Consider the following 19256-nt stretch of genomic DNA (forward strand, 5'->3'; position numbering starts at 1 on the left):
CTCTTTCTTTCCCGGATAATGGCTCGGATGTCTGAAATTGAATTTTTACCTTACCATACTCTTCCTTACTATTCAAAAACGGAAATAAACTATGAAAAAGAATTGGTAATAATCATGCTCATGATCAAAGATCTTCAATGAGGAATCATCTCACTCTAACAGAGTTTGGCAGCTAAACGTGATCCAATCTGAGAATCCAGTAGCGATAACATCCTACGTTCCTTGTACACGAGTTCACTTACTAACTATTAACTCTCTGGATGAATTAATATAGTTTCACAAACCTAAATAGGATCCATAAAGAAAAGATAATGATTTAGAGTGTATATTCATACATAGAATTAAAGAAAACGATTTTGTAATATTATCTTGTATCGCGTGATCCATTCTTTTCTTGGATTCAGCTAATTCTAGCCGACATTTTATCTCCTTTTCCTTCTTTCCTATGTCTACAATACCGTACACTTTTTCGCACATGCGTGCAAACATTCTTCGTACATGTTCAATTTGAATTATCTCCACAACAAGTTTTTTTTATAAAATCTGAATAAATTTTTATAAAATTCCTTTATGAGGTGATAATTTTCATTGCAGATTGATCCTAGTATTAATTCTCACGGATGCGATGCTTATTCTACTACTATTTCTAGCACATTTGTTGATGTCAGAACAATCAGAAGACTTCGATAACGCTAAGATTCTCGGTGAGTTTACGTTAATCTCTTAGTGGTCAGATAATTGAGGATCAAAATGTGGGTAATCTATGTGAATGGCAAATTATTTGCGTTACATGCGCAGTATAAAAAAGTTTGCTCCTCTGATATGATTGCTATAAACGTCTTCGAACTAAATTTAAGATAACTACCAATATTCTCAGTGTTTAGTGGAGCTGGGAAGTACGTTGCAGGATAATCATACGAATATTGAATGATATAACAGTAATAATAATGAATAATAATAATAATAAATGAACATATTTTTAAATTGTTTTTTTAAACAAGGATTTGCACAGGATCAGCACTAGAAAATGCAGAAAACTGGAGTTGTTTCCTCATTTTCGCTCAGATACCGTATCAAAAATGCTTTCCGAAAATAACAAGGAGTGGTTATAAACTTTCAACTTCTAAAAACATTTCACTACTTGCTGTGCATGGCGCTAGAATCACCTGAGACAGAATATTTTATTGCCCAAGCAAGAAATCGAAAGCGAAATTCTTCACCAACTGTAGATTGTCGGTTGTAAATATTCACGTTTTCACGAATCCTAAAAATTATCCAAAATATTTCGTTGCACTGCACTCAAGGTATGATTTTATGTTATTACTTACTTATATGTTTTCGATGATGTTTACTGACATTCGGCAAAGTTTTATAAGACCACAGAGTATTATTTAATTAGCATTACAACGTTTCACCACATATCCCGAACCTCCTATTCATTCACGAGGCTGGATTCGCGTAAGTAAATGACAGTTCGAAATCTGGATTTGCTGTATTGCTAGAAAGAGATAATAGCGAGACCGAATTGCGAGGAATTCCTCCTCGGTTAAGATTTAACGACGCAGAAATATTTTTATTACATATATACATATTGACTTATATAAATAAAACTGAATTCTTCATATTTTTGTTACTCTAGTGAGTCACGGTTACCTTAGTAAACGAAACACATTGACAAACGTTAATGATTGTGTTACAACTATTTAAAATTTACCAAATCCTAAGAGAAAACGGAAGCCAACTTTTTCATTTGCGCTTTTTACGGTGGTTTTCCTAAGCAGATGTTTTTTAATCATACCTAATTACGGAGAATTATATGTGAGTGGATACGATACCTGTTTGTTACAAAAAAAAAGTGCCTAACTTTGAGTAACATTTCGTTACAATTTTTAGTTTTGCGCTTACTGCGCAACGTCGTAAAAACAGCACATAGGAATTTATAACGCCGCTAAAAAAAATAAACTCATTACCTATGGAAGGTAAACTTGAAGTGCTATCATTGATAAAATGGAGATTTGATTTGAAAATACGGGAAAAAAGAAAAGCAAACAGAAAACAAGTTTGTGAAATGTTGGGACGAAAATAGAAGTAATGAAAATTATTCCATAAAACTATTCAGAAGACTTACTCCTTATGTAAACAATATCTTTTTTAAACAAACATCAGCACTCTTCGATTTTGAACTTTTCACCTCACTTTAAAATGAAAACAGTACGGAAGCCTGCAAAAATACTGTATTCAATCAAATGATATATTACTTATTGAAAATATTCTACAAAAAAAAGGTTTCTGAACTATACTTTCAAAATTCTCACGTAAATATCTTTGATTATTTTTATTTCAGGGTTACCACGATTAATCTGCTCGAAAAAATCGCTAACATTTGATATTGACACCAATATTCCGTTCCAGGGAAGGATATCAGTAAGTTTTCTTAGGATTGTTTGGAAATTGGATTTATTTTTTTTCCAATGAATAAATTTTAGGTTATGAAAAAAATACATAGGCAAGCTTGTGTTCGAGACTATTCCGAAAATATTCAAAGGAATGCCACTTTTAAGATTGAATTGCAACATTGCATGGAGCTAACTTATTTAAATGTATGTGAGAATTTTTTTTTCCAGTTCTCCTATTGTAACTGTTCTTTTTCTTATTCGTTAGCACCTAGAACCAGTAGACCTAAAAATAGCAGATTTTTGAATTTAGTTACGATGTAAAAGTTTTGCTAAACCACTTCTAAGTGTTATCTTATTTCAAAGTAACATTTACAGAATGGTACTCGTGTATTTTCCGCACAAATTGAGGTCGGATTTCATCCATTGGTGATTACCAGCAATGACAGACTATTCTCTGTAAAATGTATCGACAACTCCCATGCTGTAGCGCATATCGCAGCGAAAAAGGAGGACAAGTATGTGAAAACGATTACCTCAAATCGTTCACCGTGAATAGAATCCACAAATTATTGGAAATATGTAGCCGGAAGTTCAGTTGAACCGCTTAAAACTCAAACTGTATAACTTAAGAAAAGCAAGTTTTTTTTTTAAATAGTCGTTTTTTTCATTTGGATTCCAGCCATTGTACTCACACCGTACGATTGGCGTCAAGATGGGAAAGTGGTACTGTTTTTCACGTTGGAGACGCTGTTGTCCACGAATGGAATTGCAATTTTTCGTGTAAAGGTTAGGATTTTTCGAATATATTTACAACGGTCCGAACGGTATAAAATAGCAAGTAAATAACATAACGTATAGCTGTAATTATTCCATTAACATGCCCGATTAACGAATTACCAAAATCGTCGATAAACCGGTTTAGACACTTGAAGGTAAGAAAAATAACACATAAATCAAGTAGATTTTTAGAACATTTTTTTTGAAATATCTTATAATAAATAATAATAAGTTTGATCTACAATTTTTGATGGATTATATGAATGCCTATGAAAAAAACCCGAAAACAGCTTAGTAGCATGGCAACTAGGTTACGTGGTTTGAACATAAAATGAATTGCAGGTGGATTTGGTTTTTATTTGCCATAGACTACGAATTGTTAATTTCCTTGTGCACTAAGTCCTATATTTAATCCTTTTAGGAAGCGCTACTTTATGCGAAGTAGCTGAGAAGACTGCTTCTGTCTTTTTTTTCTATGCCCTTCTCGTACAGTTCAAACATTCAGCTAATTTTTTCGTTCAAAAAAAAAAACCCCGAGAAATCTCAATGGACTGGTGATATACAGCTGCAAAACTTTCCTTCCAGATCAAATATGGTCAGGTTGAGGAAAACCCTTGTGGATAACAAAGCGTCGCCTCAGAAAAATCACTGCAACAGAATTTGCTTCTGTCTTTTTTTGGTGACTTCCAGCTGTGAGCGCCACCTTTTTGCATCCTGTATATTTCGAAGGACTTAAAAGTGATAGTGGAATATGGAGAATTCTATTCCTATTTCATAGCATAGCAGAGAAAGTGTATGGGATATTTAGCAAGCGTCATCCATAAAGTCTAAAAGCAAAACCCACATTAAGAAATTACAGGGGCTGTCACCCAAGACATTAATGCTAAACGGTGCTTTCCTCTCTGAAGAATCAGGGCTATCAAAATTTTTGAAATAATAAATAGAGTACATGTTCGATAGTTATGAAATGATTTCAGTAAAAAAAAATCTAATACTCTCCAATATCTGTTTTCAGAAGATCAAAAATATCAAACATTTCTCACCAACTGCAATGTTCTATCAAATGACGGACAAACCATCCATTTGGTTGACGAAAACGGGTGTGTTTTTTAAATGCATCATATAATTCTCTTCAATAATATGAATTCCAGTGCTTTATGTAGTCACAGTATTAGCAAATGTTTCAGATGTTTCGAGGAAATACGAGGTATACGAAAATGATACTGAAAAAGTGTAAAAATATAGCATTAAAAATAAAATGACTTCCGTTACTAAAAATTCGTATGTGTTAGTGATTTAGCACCAAATTGTTGAAATAGTTCTTTTTGTCTAGCGGTAGTACTTCCCTAATTTTCATTTTTTTGGCTGTACACTTGGCGAAACGTCTCTCTGGAATGGTAAAAATAATTTCAGTAGTAACGAAGCATTTCACTTAATTATCAGATTTGTAGTTTTAGTTCTTTTATAATGTAAAGTAGAAAAGTTGTGAACACTCTTCTATTTTACCCATATTTTCAACTAAAATACAGTTCTATGTAATCGTGCTTTACGAAACCATATGGAAATATGAAAATATCGCATTCACATTTTTTTTGTGTGCTCATCAAATAAAACTCGAGTTACATAGGAGTCTTAACACTTAAAGTAATCTATAAGCGGCACATTCATACTTCTTCGAAAAACTTACTTAATAGGAAATTTTAAATGATTTTCATGTCACGAAAGAAGAAATTGCTATGAACAAAAAGAACGTCAATCATCGCTTTTTTTTGTATTAACTAACTATCGCATGTCACCAGTTTTACAAATTTTTCTTTTTATTTTTTTTGTGTAAACTGAAAAGATTTTGCGGGAAAGATAAACAAACAAACAGATAAACAAACGAACAACACTCACCTATTCTTTTCCCCACTTCTTTTTTCCTTCTCCTAGTTTCCTTCTCTTCCAGATTATGATCAAGAAATTAAGGTGTTCCTTCGTTCCACAAACAAAGTCAAAAACGTGGCTCCCTTATTGTTTATCTTTATTTCTATAGCATTCTGCTATGGAATTACTTAATTACAAACACCAAGAAAAAAATTCGAGTTATATGCATGCAATGCTTTCGTGGTCTGTTACTATTGTCCACAAGATCTATGGGATCTTCATTTGGATCACCTGTGCAGTTGTTGCTCATCAGTTTACCCGAGCGGGCACCAGTAATGCTTCCTGTTACCGATATCGCTCGCTGGGGTTGCCCAGTGGCTTCTCTTCTCGCGAGGGAATCGAAGAGCATCGTATTTTTCTTCGAAGGACTTCGTTAAGAAGCTTGATCATCGGGCTGGTGGTCCTCCTGCAGTGCGGTGATGTTGCGTGGTACCCAGTCCCAGTACGCTTTCTGGCCCAACGATTGTCGATGAAACGCATCGCGTGTCCAACCCATCTAATTTTACTTTCCTTGACATATGCGGCAGCGTATTTGATCTCACATCAGTGACGTAAAAACGCAAATTCTTAGCATCACCCTTTCAATTGTACCTTCTATGACGGTGGTCACATTTTCCTCCTGCTTGCGACATGACCAGGTTTCCGAAGCGTAGGTCAAAGCAGGAAGAACGGTTGTGTTGAATAGGTAAACACGTTCTTAGTCTTCTTCGCTACATCCTCGATGCTCTTGAATGCTTCCCAACCCACTCGTTTCCTCTTCTCCAGCTCGGAGGTCAGGTCGTTCTTCTGGTTAATTTTTTGACCGATATATGTACATAGCTGTAGCATTCAGATATACTCGTTCCGTCGAGCCCGAATGGGGGATCAGAAACCTATCCGTTCCTCATGAACATCATCTTATCCTGATCCTGGTGAAGGTCGATCTTCTAACACATTTCATCAAATTCTACTAGCATTCGTCCCGCTTGTTGGATGCTTGACGCTACCAGAACGTCATAGTCATCAACGAAACGAAGACGATCTAAATGTCGACAGTCGGCTATCACTCCCATGTTACCCCATTCCAGCTTTCGTATGCGGTTCTCGGGAGTGGCTCTGATTTTTTTCTGAGAGATTGTGTCAACCCGACAAACCCCTCTCTTCAGATCGATCGTGAGATTATTGTAAAATGGGGGAATTTTGGTCGTAAAGTTGCTTTATAGCTCATGAAGTATCCTAATATATAGAGTAAGGACGCCTTGGGTGTCCAAGGCCTCTACGATCGCTTCAGTCTCTGCAGAATCGAATGTATTCTTTAAGTTTATGAAAGACAGAGCAGCACCTTGTGCTCCCGTGATATTTCTATGAGTTTTGAAACTGTGTAAATGTGGTACAATCGTACTGAACTCTTTTTGAAACCCTGCTTGCTTGTATAGGTGTCCTTCATTTATTCTTCTTTCTATGTTTAGGAATACTCTTGTGAACAGCTTGTAGATGATAGACTGTGAGCAAATTGGGAGTTAGTTGCCGATATCATATGTGTCTCCCTCTTATACAACATCGCGGTCTTGTTGGTTTTCCATTGCCCAAGAACCTGGGATTCCGACAGCTAACGAGTGAGGAGCACCGCAAGTGTGCTGATAAGGGCTGGTGGTAGGTGCTTCAAATGTTCGGACTTGATTCTGTCGGATTGGGTTAGAAACGATTTCTCACTGGCATAATGGCATCTCGAACATCAGTAGGGAGGTTCTCTGGGATGACATGTCCATCTTCTCTCAGATGGTGAGAATTGGTCGCGGCTGTCGAAGAGATCTGAGTAGAAGTGGCTTTTCCATCCCCCTTCTCGATGCTATAGTTGTTTCATTTGGGGCCGGAGAGCAGTCATTGTTGTTTTACGATTGGCGAAATTGCGGTATCCGTAGCGGAAGTTCTTACTCGCCACTGCTGGTTCAGCCAACACTGTTGCTCTTACCTCTTCTAGTTCTTCTTTTATCGCTTCATTGCAGCGCCTTGCGAGGTCGGACGTGAGTTCATAGTTTCTTTCCTTTTGTGCAGCTGCACGCTAACGTATTAGGTCTAGACTTTCTAGAAACAGGCGCCTTTTGGTTGCTTTGAAATTCCTCGCTTTCCTCGTACAGTCGTGAAGATATTTTACATGCCGATCACATTTTTCATCAAATGTTGTCCATGGCGGTATCTTTCTGAAATCCGGCCAGCGAAGCGAACAGGTCCAAGTAGATGACGGTTCAGGAAGTTTGCTTTGTGAGCTTCGCGACCTTCTCTCATCTCCATGCTACAGAAAACTTTCCTTGAAAAAGGCGATGGTTCGAACCCGTACAGAATTTTGGCACAACAGCATCATCCTTCAAAGGCAAAGTCTCTTTCTGACGATGATGTGGTCAATTTCACCATGGTACTCTCATCAGTCCATCATGTAGTGTAGCGATTAGAGGATCCACTTCCTGCACGATCTATCGGAGGTTCGAATCCGCTCTAGTGCTCATCAAGCCTTTCTTTTAGCCGGGGTCGATAAATTGGTGCCAGATTTGTCTGGGAGGATAAAAACACTGACTTAACACACCGGCTAGCCCCCGCAAGTCAATGTATAGTCCAGTTACACGTTCGTGAACCACAAGCGATTCTGAAATAAAGTGAGCGTGGTGGCACATCCCACGCGGACTGATTAACGCCAGACACTTTATCCTTTATCCTTTTCAATAAACTCGGAAACCCTGCACACTTCATTGAAGGCTGTTGGTTCCGATGTAGAGTTTTTTTTACGCATTCTTTTGATTTAATTTCGGGGTTAGAATCGCCAACTATGACCTTGTAGAGGGTATGATCTTCTCTGTAGATATTTTTTTAAATCCACATAGAAAACCTCAACTTTTTTCTCTTTGTAGCTTCATCTTGGAGAATAATCGACAAAGATACTCAAACCTGTTTTTGAGCCAAATCTCATCCGAAGACGTCCGATTCCGGTCGTAAGCTGTTCAAAAGAGTCGACGTTCACTGCCATACCCGTGTTGACGGAAACTACTACAACTGCTCTACTGTCGCATGTTCGTAGTAGCAGTCTTTTTCAAGTCTCATCTACGGCGTTGAGAGGGGGGGGGTCTCATCCGTAAATCCGACGACTTCGTAGAAATCTTTCTGGCTTGCAGTATTAGAGCTTCAACTGTCGCTTGCGATGCAAGCGCATGTGCATTATAAGTACAGACCGTCATTTTAGTCCTTTTCCATTTCGGTAGCCTAGATGACTTCTGCAACCCCGTCCTTCGTGGCGCTATCTTTCTAGGCTTTCTTCCTTAATTAGGAGACTCTTTCTTACTGCTGTGAGATGTATATAATTTTAAAACGAATGGGTAGGTTGCCTGCCTCTAGCCACATGAGGGTTGGGAGAATGTTTTGTCCTTGCGCAGTGGAAAAGTAGAGTTTAATTATTGGAGGTGACTCCAAACCGTCTCTCTTGGCACTCTCAGACTTTTGGACGGACTGACAACCGAAATAGAGTAATGTTATAAGCGACCCTGGCATTATAGAAGCCGGGGTTCTATCCACTGGATCCACCCGCATCTCGAGACAGGGACAAGATAGCTTCTAGTCCAATCATCCCACTGTCTGATTCCAGGAGTCGCACCACGTAGTCTCGTGACTAATAAGATTTTTAGGGGTGATAAAATTCGCTAGAAAATTCAGTACTTCTTGAGATCCAAGAGATTCGTTCTTTTACACAAATGTATTAAACGCCTTCTAGAGGCTTTCAAAAATCATAATCAAAGATTTCCAGAAATGTCTACAATACTTTCCCAAAAGCACCAAAAAAAATCGAGGCAAGCAATTTCAATATGTATACAATAATCTTTTTCTTCCGCAAACATTGAAATCGCCAACTTAAAGTGTACATAGAACGATGGCTCACCTTTTTACCGTCTCATCTTTCTTCAGTCTGACTAACATCGCTCAAAATGATGTTAGTCATTCCTTTCCAGTAGAAAAGACCCCAATTTTAAAATTTCGAGCTTTCAGAGTAAGACCAGTTACGTCTTCGTTACTTTCCCGGTCACATTATTTAATAATGTTTAGTTTCAAATCCAGTGCATCAAGTGAAAGTGAGAAAAATTTATTCCACTACTCATTGCATAACCAACCCTATTTTTAATGTTTTTTGCATAAATAAATGTGCATAAATTTGTTTACAACACCGCTACGAACTCGTGTCTCGAAGCCCGTCTTCGACAGATTAATCCGTTGCAAACAGTCGGACTCCAAGGGAGGGAGGGAATACGTTGAGCAGAATAGAATTCCAAAATTCCCATTTTAAAGCAGATGAAGCGCTGTTCTTGAATATAATTCCGAAATTTTGTTCTGTCAAATACGAACGTAACGACTAGGACACCGATATTTGGATTCACCTAATGTTTAGCAAAATATGCAGAGAAATTCGTGGTTCGTGGATATTCAAACTTATGCTACCCTCACTCATTCTTCAGTCAACTGAAAGATTGCATTCTTTAGAATGCTAAATATAATAGCAATATAAATATAATAAGATTTAATAACACTTTTTTTTGTACTTAAAATCCCTTCAGCTGAAACTCTGCATAACCTCTTCTTAACCTGAATAACTCGGCTACGTAGTCCATTGTTTTCCTTAAAAAAAAGCATCTTAATTAAATCCAGAATTATATTTTCTCAATTTTTTATTCCTCTTACAATCTTTTCCCCTAAAACAAAAGTTTCTTTTTGAAAACATCAAGCTTGGTAGACGCAGCAAACCGGTAAGACAACATATTTTTATTTATTATGATTTAAGAAAGTGAAAAAACGCTTTTTTGTTGTCCAATGACGTTGCCAGACGTTAAAGATGACGTCATCGCTGCGTGATCATTATTTTGTAGCGATACTCGAAGGCTACGTACACATTATACAACTTTACAAAATCGTTTGTCTTGGATAGTTATTAAACTTGATTTTTTTCTGACATAAATCTATTTTTCATGCTAAACGAATTGTTTCGAGTCCGTCGGGTAAAACCTATATCCCTGTCTATTTTTCTACCATAAAATACAACATAAACATATAATACTAAAAATTATTTTCATGTGTGTTGTTGCAATGGAATACCATATGGAATCCAGGGTGCCATGGAGCTAGTAGGGCAGTAATTCGAATTAATGTAGTATTACAAAAACCTCTTGATCACCTTCTATCAAAAACTCACCTAACGTTTTTCCTACCTCTACGAACTTTTCACGGCTAGGTTTAAAGGTATTCCAACCATTTTAAGAGAACATATACTTTCCAGATGCATTGTGGATTCTGAACTAATGGGAGAAATCGTCTATAATAATTTTATGCCAAAAATATTTGCACGTGCAAAAATGTTCAAATTGATGAATGACGAAAAGTAGGTTTTTTTGTTTTATTTAAAAAAAAACTATGGATGGAATTTTATTCTCCATTCAGGTACCGTATTGAATGTCAAGTACAAATGTGTACAACGGATGGAGTTTGTAAGGATCGAATTTTCGTAAGTTATCAAGTAATCTTTCTTTTTCATCCCCTAAAAAAATGTGTTGTACCAAATAGTGGACTGCAAGGATCCCCAATGACCAAAAAAAAAAACAACAAAAGTGAATGTTCTAATTTTGTGCTATTATATCCAAAATAGCTGCTGGAACTTCTGCCATCAAAATCGCTATAATTGCTCTACTCTAAAATTGTTTAAATTATTTTTATTTATATTATATGAACAAGAATTATGGAAGGATTGTAAAAATTTAGAATACTAATTTGCTTATTGTTTATTTTATAACTGTTTATTTCTGTATGTGAAAGCAAATTATGTAGTTGAGGTGAGAATAACTGGTGGTAATTTTTCTTGAGGTTAACTTTCAAAAAAACTTGATTTCGTAAACAAAGGGATTCTGTCGTGGTTCATCATTCTTCTACAGACTTTCCCTAAAAGGTTCCTATCCTGTTAAATATGTTTTTTTTTCTAATGGAACGAATGTCATTTTTGCACAAGCAGTTTGTTTTAGATCCTCGTGATTGCAATATTATGAAATTAGCTAAGCAAGAAAAATCCTTTATATCTTCCAGTCATCCCATCACTTGTTCCTAGTTTTCTCTTCACCAAAAAAAAATTCGAAAGAAAGATTGAAGTTTGCAAACCCTGATTCTTGCGAATGCTTAGAATTATATCATAGGTTAAGAAAATTATTTTTATTTTAAACCGCAACGGAAATATTGACTGAGAAACTCAAAGGAGATCACTATGGTCGGCGATTGATGTGATCAAAGTGATCCACACACGATTAGGACGAGGCTTAGAGGAGAGTGTAGGTGAGAAAAAGAAGACGTACACGTGGCGGCAAACGCGTCACGTTAACACGGTTGAACATGGCTGACGCGGACTATAATCTTTGTGTTGCTAGAAAAAAAAATACAAACCCATCCAGAGTATTTTCGGTGATTTTGTAAGATTTTTATTGAGACTTCTTAGCGGATATCCATTGTGACTATTTCAAAGTTACCGTAATTATCTTGAAATTATCGGCTTTTCCAGCCTCCAAAGTGTGCTTTCACAAAGGAGGAAATTCTCAGCAGATACATGGCGAAACCAAAACCGGACTCTATAGAGGATACGATAATGACAGGTACTCTAACACAGAAACATCATGAATAAAAAGGACATTCTAATTGATATCCACTAAATCTCAGGCACCATTAATAATCAGTACGAGCGACAAGTGAAGGTGGTTAGTGAATGGATAACCGTACATAACAATCAATATACGAATATTGAACTACTAAATGAAAGTAAGAAAACTCTTATAAATTATTAATTACATGTAAATATGAATTATTTCAGGGTATTATTTGACTACCATAATGAACGATAAGATGGAAGAGCCAAAAATTCAACAACCTATGCGTCATTTCCTTATGGGTATATCATACAGGTACATAGATATGAAATGTTGAACAATTACCTGTTTAAATATTTACATGCTAAGCCTAAAATCCGTGTGAAACCGAGAAGTAGCAATTCTAAACTTCCTCGAATTCTACATAAAAGTATGTATTAGGAGCAGTTAAGCGGTTAAAAGTACCATTATCGTGACCACAACCTTTTATTCATGAAATATTAGAAACTAAACTCTGGATCAGCAAAAAAAAAAACACTTATTAATGTTATCGCAGTTGAAAATGGAAAATTGAAATTATATCACTAATTCGATTCATAAAAAATTCCTTATGCTGTCTCTCAAGCACTGTTCCGAATTTAAAAAAAAAACGATTAGAAGAATATTTTTTCAAAGAAAAAACATTCAAGAGGATTTTACCTTCTGGAAGGTCTAGTGCCCTTCGTCCCGTGTTTTTGCTCGTGTCGGGGTAGTTCCTGATTTTACACTTCCGGATACCTAAACAGTACTGCGGAAACAACTTTGGGAGCAGAAACGCTGCGCACATTCATCTAAAAAAAATCGTAAAAGGCAAAAATTCACGTACAAATACGTCTAAAAATTAGAAGATCCTCGAACGATCGATGACTAATGAGATCCTGGACGAATGATGTATGTGGTGCACAGGGCACTCAAGCTGTACTTACAATATAAACTATTGTCAAGTACAAGTTGTTTGCTGAAAAATTTCCGAGGAGATTTTTCACAGCTTGGAAAGCATGGCGTTTTACTCATCTTCGATGGAGCACTTTCGTGAATTTCTGAAGAGAACGGAAATTTCGGACCAATATATGATGTGGGGTACCAAAATGCTCTAAATAACCTCCTGATTACGGATGTAATAAACATTTTGTCCAATTTCGAGAAATAAGCGGAAATCCTATGAACACCCCTTCCTTCCATGGAGATGTATCCGCGGGATATGCCAATGATTGCGGAGGTGTCAAAGTAATTAACGGGGCTTGAGGAAACTTTGCCCGTTTTCAGGCCATACATTTGTCAAAAGTAAATTTTCGAAGTATATTTGAAATCAGCAGCCCATTTACTTTTGAATGGTATTTTCAAAATTTAATTTTGGCCACTTCCAAGAACCTCGACGGTTTGCGACGGATTAATCCGTCGGCGACGGATTTTGGGACACAAGTTAGTAGCGGTGTTGTAGTGGTCTTAGTATATCCCTGGTAGGTCATAACATAATTGTAAAACAAAACAAGCATCAATGAAACAAATATGCTCACACGTTGGATACTGGCCTTATTTAGTTAGCATTTGCCTTTTCTTTTTCTTCTGGAAAAAAATCATTGTTGCCATGCACGTTGATATTAAAGTGCTAAAATAAACAAGTAAGAAAAAAGTAAAGAAAAATTCAAAGTGAAGTTTTTGAAAAGAATCGCATTAGAAAATCGCTCAGCTATGTTCTTATCTACATCTAAGAACAGAATCACAAATAGGAGTAATTGCTGCGAAAAACCGAAATCACTCAGTCTATGAATCCCTCACATTTGACCTCATGATAATATCGATCGAAAAATTACACCTAGCGTTTTCACATTTGTTCCTAATGTACACTCAAGATCCATCAATAAATTCAAGGACATTAACACGTGTCCCACTTTTTTCAGCTTTGTAAACTTCGTAGATACATTCCTTATAAACTCTTCAAGGTGTCGTTCTAGTATCCATTGATGTGGGATTGCGTGACGTGACCTCCCCACATCCGAAAAAAATTGTTCGATACGTTCGGAAAAAAAGATACCGCGCCACCATCCACCTATATACGTTTCCTCTCATCATTCTTTCCACGTAACAATTCCACACGATTTTTCTGGAATTTTTCTATAAGGATTCTCTTGTTTTCTCTTTCCAACAGCGTAAATTTTACATGAAGAAAGTCTGATTGGTTTTCAAAGATTTATTTTATCTTCTGCAGAATCTAAGTTATGCTTCTTTTGTATGTACTGTCTAATTCAAATCTATCGCTAATTTTCCAGGAATCCTAAACAGAACGAAACTGAAAAGGATGAGTCAACCGGTAAAGATGGCGCACCCATAGCACTGATTCATCCATCGCCCTCATTCCGACCAGACAGTGGTTTTGCAGTGAGTGTGCTTTGTGTATCGTGCAATTTGTTATTTACAACATTTGTCCAGGATCGACTTCTGATCAATGTATGTTTGTATGTTTTGCGAAAAAAGAAAGACATTTCTTTGTAGGGTTTGTCGGAGACAGATGATGGCGAGGAAACGAATGCGTCTGGAATGTCCGAGCAAAATGTCGGAGATTCAACACCAGTTATTTTAGAGTCTGAGTCATCGTCGACAAAGACTACGACGAACGAGAAGAGGTTAGAACTTTCTGGATTGGAAAATTTGAAAAATGAACAAAAATGGGAAATGTTGACTAAATCGACGAATCCACTTGATTTTGATTTCTATTTTTTTAAACTGATTTTGTGCAAACTTGTCAAAATACTAATTAGTTATGTTTAAATCATTTACACCTTTTTTTCGACAGTTTTTCTCTGTTTCAAGGAAAAGTGCCAGAGGAAACAACAATTGTTACTCAGTTTCTGGCTAAGTTTTGCTTTGTCTCCTTTGTTGAATCTTTTAAATTCAGTTCTTTACTCTATTGTTCCAAGAGAATTCAGAGTTTACTGGATGGAGAGCATCCCGAAAAATTGGCCGCATATACATTCTCAAGAGTTTTTCTGAAAAATTTCATTTATTTTGATCTAAGATGATGAAAAGGTCCTTGAGAAATCTACTTGTGTTTTTTCCGAAGCAGTTTGAACCCTCTACTTCTATTCTAATGATATTTACTTGTTAAATTCAATCACGTAAAGGTAGAGGCGAATCTATCAACCACAAAAATCTACGTCTTAGATTCCAGCACGCAGGAGACGCGACGCACACGCACGCGTGTGAATGGGTGCGTATGCGTCGCGGCAGAAGCGTCGCGCTCACACGGTTGAACACTGTCGGTTCCATCACTATTTCTCTTAAAATAATTATTCTCCAGGGAGCTGAACACCTCTGTTGTCAAGGATAAATCGACGCAGTCATTCACAATAACTACAACAACAAAATCAAGTACATCTACCAATAGATCTTCATCCAAAATCGGCTCAAAACCGAACACAACCATTTCTCGTCTCACTACTCAGAAATCCAAGAACATCACAACTCCTTCTGCATCAATAACGTATGTTTTAATCAATGAATTAAAGCAGAGGTCATCCCAAGAAAATTTTGGCTTTTGAAGAGATTTTTAAAATTTCCTTCACCGGAGAGACATTCTTCTTTCTAGTACTAGAAAATTCTAATTTTTAACAGATCCAACAAAGCTGCTACCACCTCCAAAGCTTCTTCAACCAAACAAACATCGTGGAGGGGCAGCCGCAGTTCTACGGCGAAGCCGTTCCCGAAAGAGGATATTACTGGAAGTTCTGATCAGGTTGGAGGAATATTTTCAGGATTTGTTTGTGGAATAATAATAACTATGTTGTGATTTTTTGTGATAGTATACTGATTGGAACATCTCTTTGCGTTGATCTTTCTTTGATAAGTGATTTGTCCGTATAATTTCCCTCAGCATAATACGTGATATCCTTAGCATCTGTACGAAAGTGATCACGTTTTTTTTGAACGATTTAAGAATGCACTCACCAAGCACGGGGTTTAAATTTGTGTACTGTGGAACCAACAAAAGCTGTGATTTCTGAAATGCAAATATTTGGAGCAGCACAGGTTGAGATTTCCCTCACAGAGTACTAAAACTAGTTCCACACGCCTCTCCAACGCAGTTCCACAGCATATTCTTCATTTTGGACTACTTAAAAGACGAATTCCTAATGATTCTCTTCTTCCTTAGAAATTTTTTAGATGTCTTGTCTCATATCTCATTTTCTGGATCATTTAGGCACTATGTTAGTAAGGCAAATTTGAAGTTTTCTCTACTTGTCAGCAAAAATTGCAAGTCGCAAGATGTATACTTTGCTAAGAGTCCACCATTTATCCAGAAAGTACATGGTCATTGTATTTTATTAGCCTCTTTCATTCCGTGAAAATGTTCAAAAGAACTTTTACACAGCTATTTTCAGGATCCACTAAACAGTCGTGAAACAGCAGCTACTTTGCATTTTTATGCTAATACGAAATCCTCAACGTAAGCTATCGTTTGCACAAATATGTATTATCTGGTTTCCTTAAAATGTACCGTATTTCACCTGAATTTGTCTTGGTCTTTGCAAAATTAGATGTAAAAATTGAAAATTTACACCTTTTTAGTGTTCCTTCTACGACAATTATGCGATCACACCAAGCTCCAATTAATTCTCAACATGTCTTTCCATCTGATGCTTCCATCGTAGGGAACAAGGTCCTTTCTTTTTTTGCCTGTTTTATTCGTTATACTCTCTTTTAGAAACGTTTTTCAATATCACCTTGTAATTATGGCGGCAGTGAAGGAGCTCTTTTCCAGATATCCCGGCAGAAGCTTGACATCGATAAAACTGAAGAGGTGACAATTGTTTCGGAAACCAGTGTGTCTTCTCATACCGATGGTAGTTTAAACACAGTAATAAGTAAGTAATATTGAATCGTATCATAAAATCTCTCATTGAATTATTATTCTGATTTTTTAGAAGAGAAATTTGCTAATCTTCGTGATTGGCGATTGGATGATAGAACAATAAATGATACTGATATTTTGCCAGAAAGACAAGTTGCTTGCACAAATGCAACGATTATCGCTGTAAGCTCAACGAATTTTTCCTGATTATTAAAGATCTTATTTTTATTGGTGGATCAATTTTAAAAAAAAAGGAAATGGAATTCTGTTTGTAGACTCCACGAAAATGTTCATGGTCTGGAATAGAACATTTACTTGTAATCTGGTCCTTTGCATCACTACTTGTTTGGATTGTTATGATTGCAATCTGCTTCTATCGGCAGGCAAATAAACCGACCTGGGTGGAGTTCAGGTGGGATATTCATACTACTTTGCTTCAATGGGGAATTTCTTTCCTGGAAAACACCTTTCTAATTATTACAACTTCTCTTTGAAGTATAGAATCCAGAATGAGCGCATGGTCACAAGATTTAAAGAAAAAACCCTTAAAAGCATCACCCCACGAATCTGGAGTGGTACGGATTTCCGATGGAATATTCGTATACGGGGTCATAGATTATGGGAAGGAAGGTGATTCCGTTCGTTTCTTCCTAATTGCCGTAGAAAACGGCCCGGAAGATACGCCTTCGAGCGTTCCGGCGCACTATTTTCCGCAACGAGTTCGATTGGAGCGCGCCAGCCATGTGCGGCGCCGCACCTTCCGGGCCGTTTTTTACGGCAATTAAGAAGAAATGGACGGAATCACCCCCTCTCCATAATCTACTATCCCGTATACGAATACTCCACCTGAAATCCGTACCACCTCAGATTCGTGGGGTGATGCCTTTAAAGGATGGGTGTGCTGCAACCGGTAAGAGATCAGCACTGACTGCACGATCGATGATTCGAAACCGCCCTGAAGCCAGCCAAACCTTTCATCCCTCCGCCGTCGAGAAATTGGTACCAGACTTGAAATTTTCTAAAAAGATAAAAATACTGACTTGTCACAGTGTTAGTGTTTTTATTTTCCCAAACAAGTCTGGGACCGATTTTCCAATGCCGATGGGACAAAGGACGTGGTTGACACTAGAACGGTTTCGAACCGCCGATCGATCGTGCAGTCACAGCCAGCATAGCGCACTGGTAGTAGAGTATGTGCAGTAAGAATAAACAGTTTTTAATCATAGAGATCTCGAGTAGGCCAGAACTGCAGCGCTGGGAGTGTTCGATCATTGGAAATGTTCCTAATTTTGTCCATGATTGGCTGGTTAGAATAACATTGGCGTTTTGCACCAATTGGAAAAGAAAGGAGGCGCGACTGATCAAAAATCTTATAATTCCTGACCAAATGAAGAAATCTCGCCGATGAAAATGCTCTGAGCTTATCTAGGTTGGTTACCGTATGATTGCCCAATTTTCTAGACTTGCATGAAATTTCATGATAATTCTATGCGTTTTTACATGTTTAGAATAAATTTAAATCAAAAGAAACTGATGAGTATGTGGTCGGCTTTTTTCGTATATATTTCTTTTCAGTGAGAGATCCACTTCTACAGCTTCACACTGGTAGGTTATGTAGAATTTGTAGAATTCCATATGTTAAGGATGCTAAGGAAACAGCTTTAGCATTTTTCAACTATTAACTAACCAACTTTACTGTAGTTGCTCTGACTCGCTAGGTATTTTGTAACAAATTGTGGATAATTCTCTTCTATTAGCTGGTGAGAATATTTCAGAGAACGTGAATTACAACGTATGGCACAATCTCGTGTACTTCAACATGACCATCCTTGGATTCATGCGGACGCTTTTGAAGAAACACGAAGTAAAAATAAGAATGAACTTACAATGATCCAAGGAACTTTCTAAATAGAACAATCCATGGAAAATTTCGCTCAGTTATTCTCGTTATATATGTCTTAATATCAAATAATCTTAATCGATTAATGTTGACTTTTGTTAAGATTATTATTTTGTTGCACTGCCGATGACCAAGTATGTGTACCACCGTCTAATTTCTTCCAGAAAAAAATTGGAACACTTTGTATGTAAAAATACTTTTCTCTTCATCAGAATTCTTACTTTTCGGAATTTTTTGGACTCGGAACGGTATTTCGCTTAGTCATTCATTGAAGATTTACATTTGTAAAACAAAATCCTTACGTGTCCTCCTAGAAGTAGCTGATTATACCTTAAGCCGCATTTTTTTCTCGCGTTGAAGGTAGCTAATCCTCCGTATTTACGCTGGAAAAGTACTACTTTGATGTAGAAGATCCTAGACTATTCACAATAGAAAAAATTGCTTTTTAGCAATTTTTCCTATAAAATTTCATCTCTAATCAGCTACTCCTCTTGGAACGCGGTTGTTAAGCGAACGGAACGTGCATAAAGTGTTTTTTTCTTTGAAGAAGTTAGTGCATATATGGATACTGTATTTGTGTTATCAAAAAAAGTATCCATAACGGCGCCTTCAAGACGCAAGCTTTATCAGCTGGTCGCTTTTTAATTACTTCAAAGAATAATATTTGACTGAAATGTTTGTTTATATTATTTTGCCGCATGTCGTCTAGATATTCATCATTTTCTTCGTTAGAGTTG

At 36.9% G+C, this 19256-nt stretch overlaps 1 protein-coding gene across 2 annotated transcripts; it reads left to right on the top strand.

The window, feature by feature from the left end:
• Positions 1 to 625: 625 nt before the first annotated feature.
• On the top strand, positions 626 to 18527 carry RB195_025628 (uncharacterized protein; the record flags this gene model as incomplete). 2 transcript variants are annotated; one of them, XM_064213855.1, is made up of 19 exons in its annotated part: positions 626 to 704; positions 2345 to 2424; positions 2487 to 2600; positions 2772 to 2911; positions 10387 to 10488; positions 10548 to 10611; positions 11650 to 11740; positions 11805 to 11903; positions 11956 to 12046; positions 14041 to 14149; positions 14264 to 14394; positions 15069 to 15251; positions 15383 to 15503; positions 16150 to 16214; positions 16337 to 16427; positions 16530 to 16632; positions 16693 to 16802; positions 16895 to 17031; positions 18395 to 18527. In XM_064213855.1, the coding sequence occupies 19 exons, from the start codon at positions 626 to 628 to the stop codon at positions 18525 to 18527; spliced, it is 2043 nt and encodes a 680-aa protein (XP_064069736.1). The 2 variants fall into 2 exon arrangements, with proteins under 2 accessions (XP_064069736.1, XP_064069737.1); XM_064213856.1 differs by lacking the exons at positions 626 to 704; positions 2345 to 2424; positions 2487 to 2600; ... (1 more) ...; positions 10387 to 10488; positions 10548 to 10611 and having other exon boundaries at positions 11695 to 11740.
• Between the last annotated feature and the right edge of the window lie 729 nt (positions 18528 to 19256).

The sequence above is a fragment of the Necator americanus genome, chromosome X (assembly GCF_031761385.1).
Source record: "Necator americanus strain Aroian chromosome X, whole genome shotgun sequence".
Classification (NCBI taxonomy): domain Eukaryota; kingdom Metazoa; phylum Nematoda; class Chromadorea; order Rhabditida; family Ancylostomatidae; genus Necator; species Necator americanus.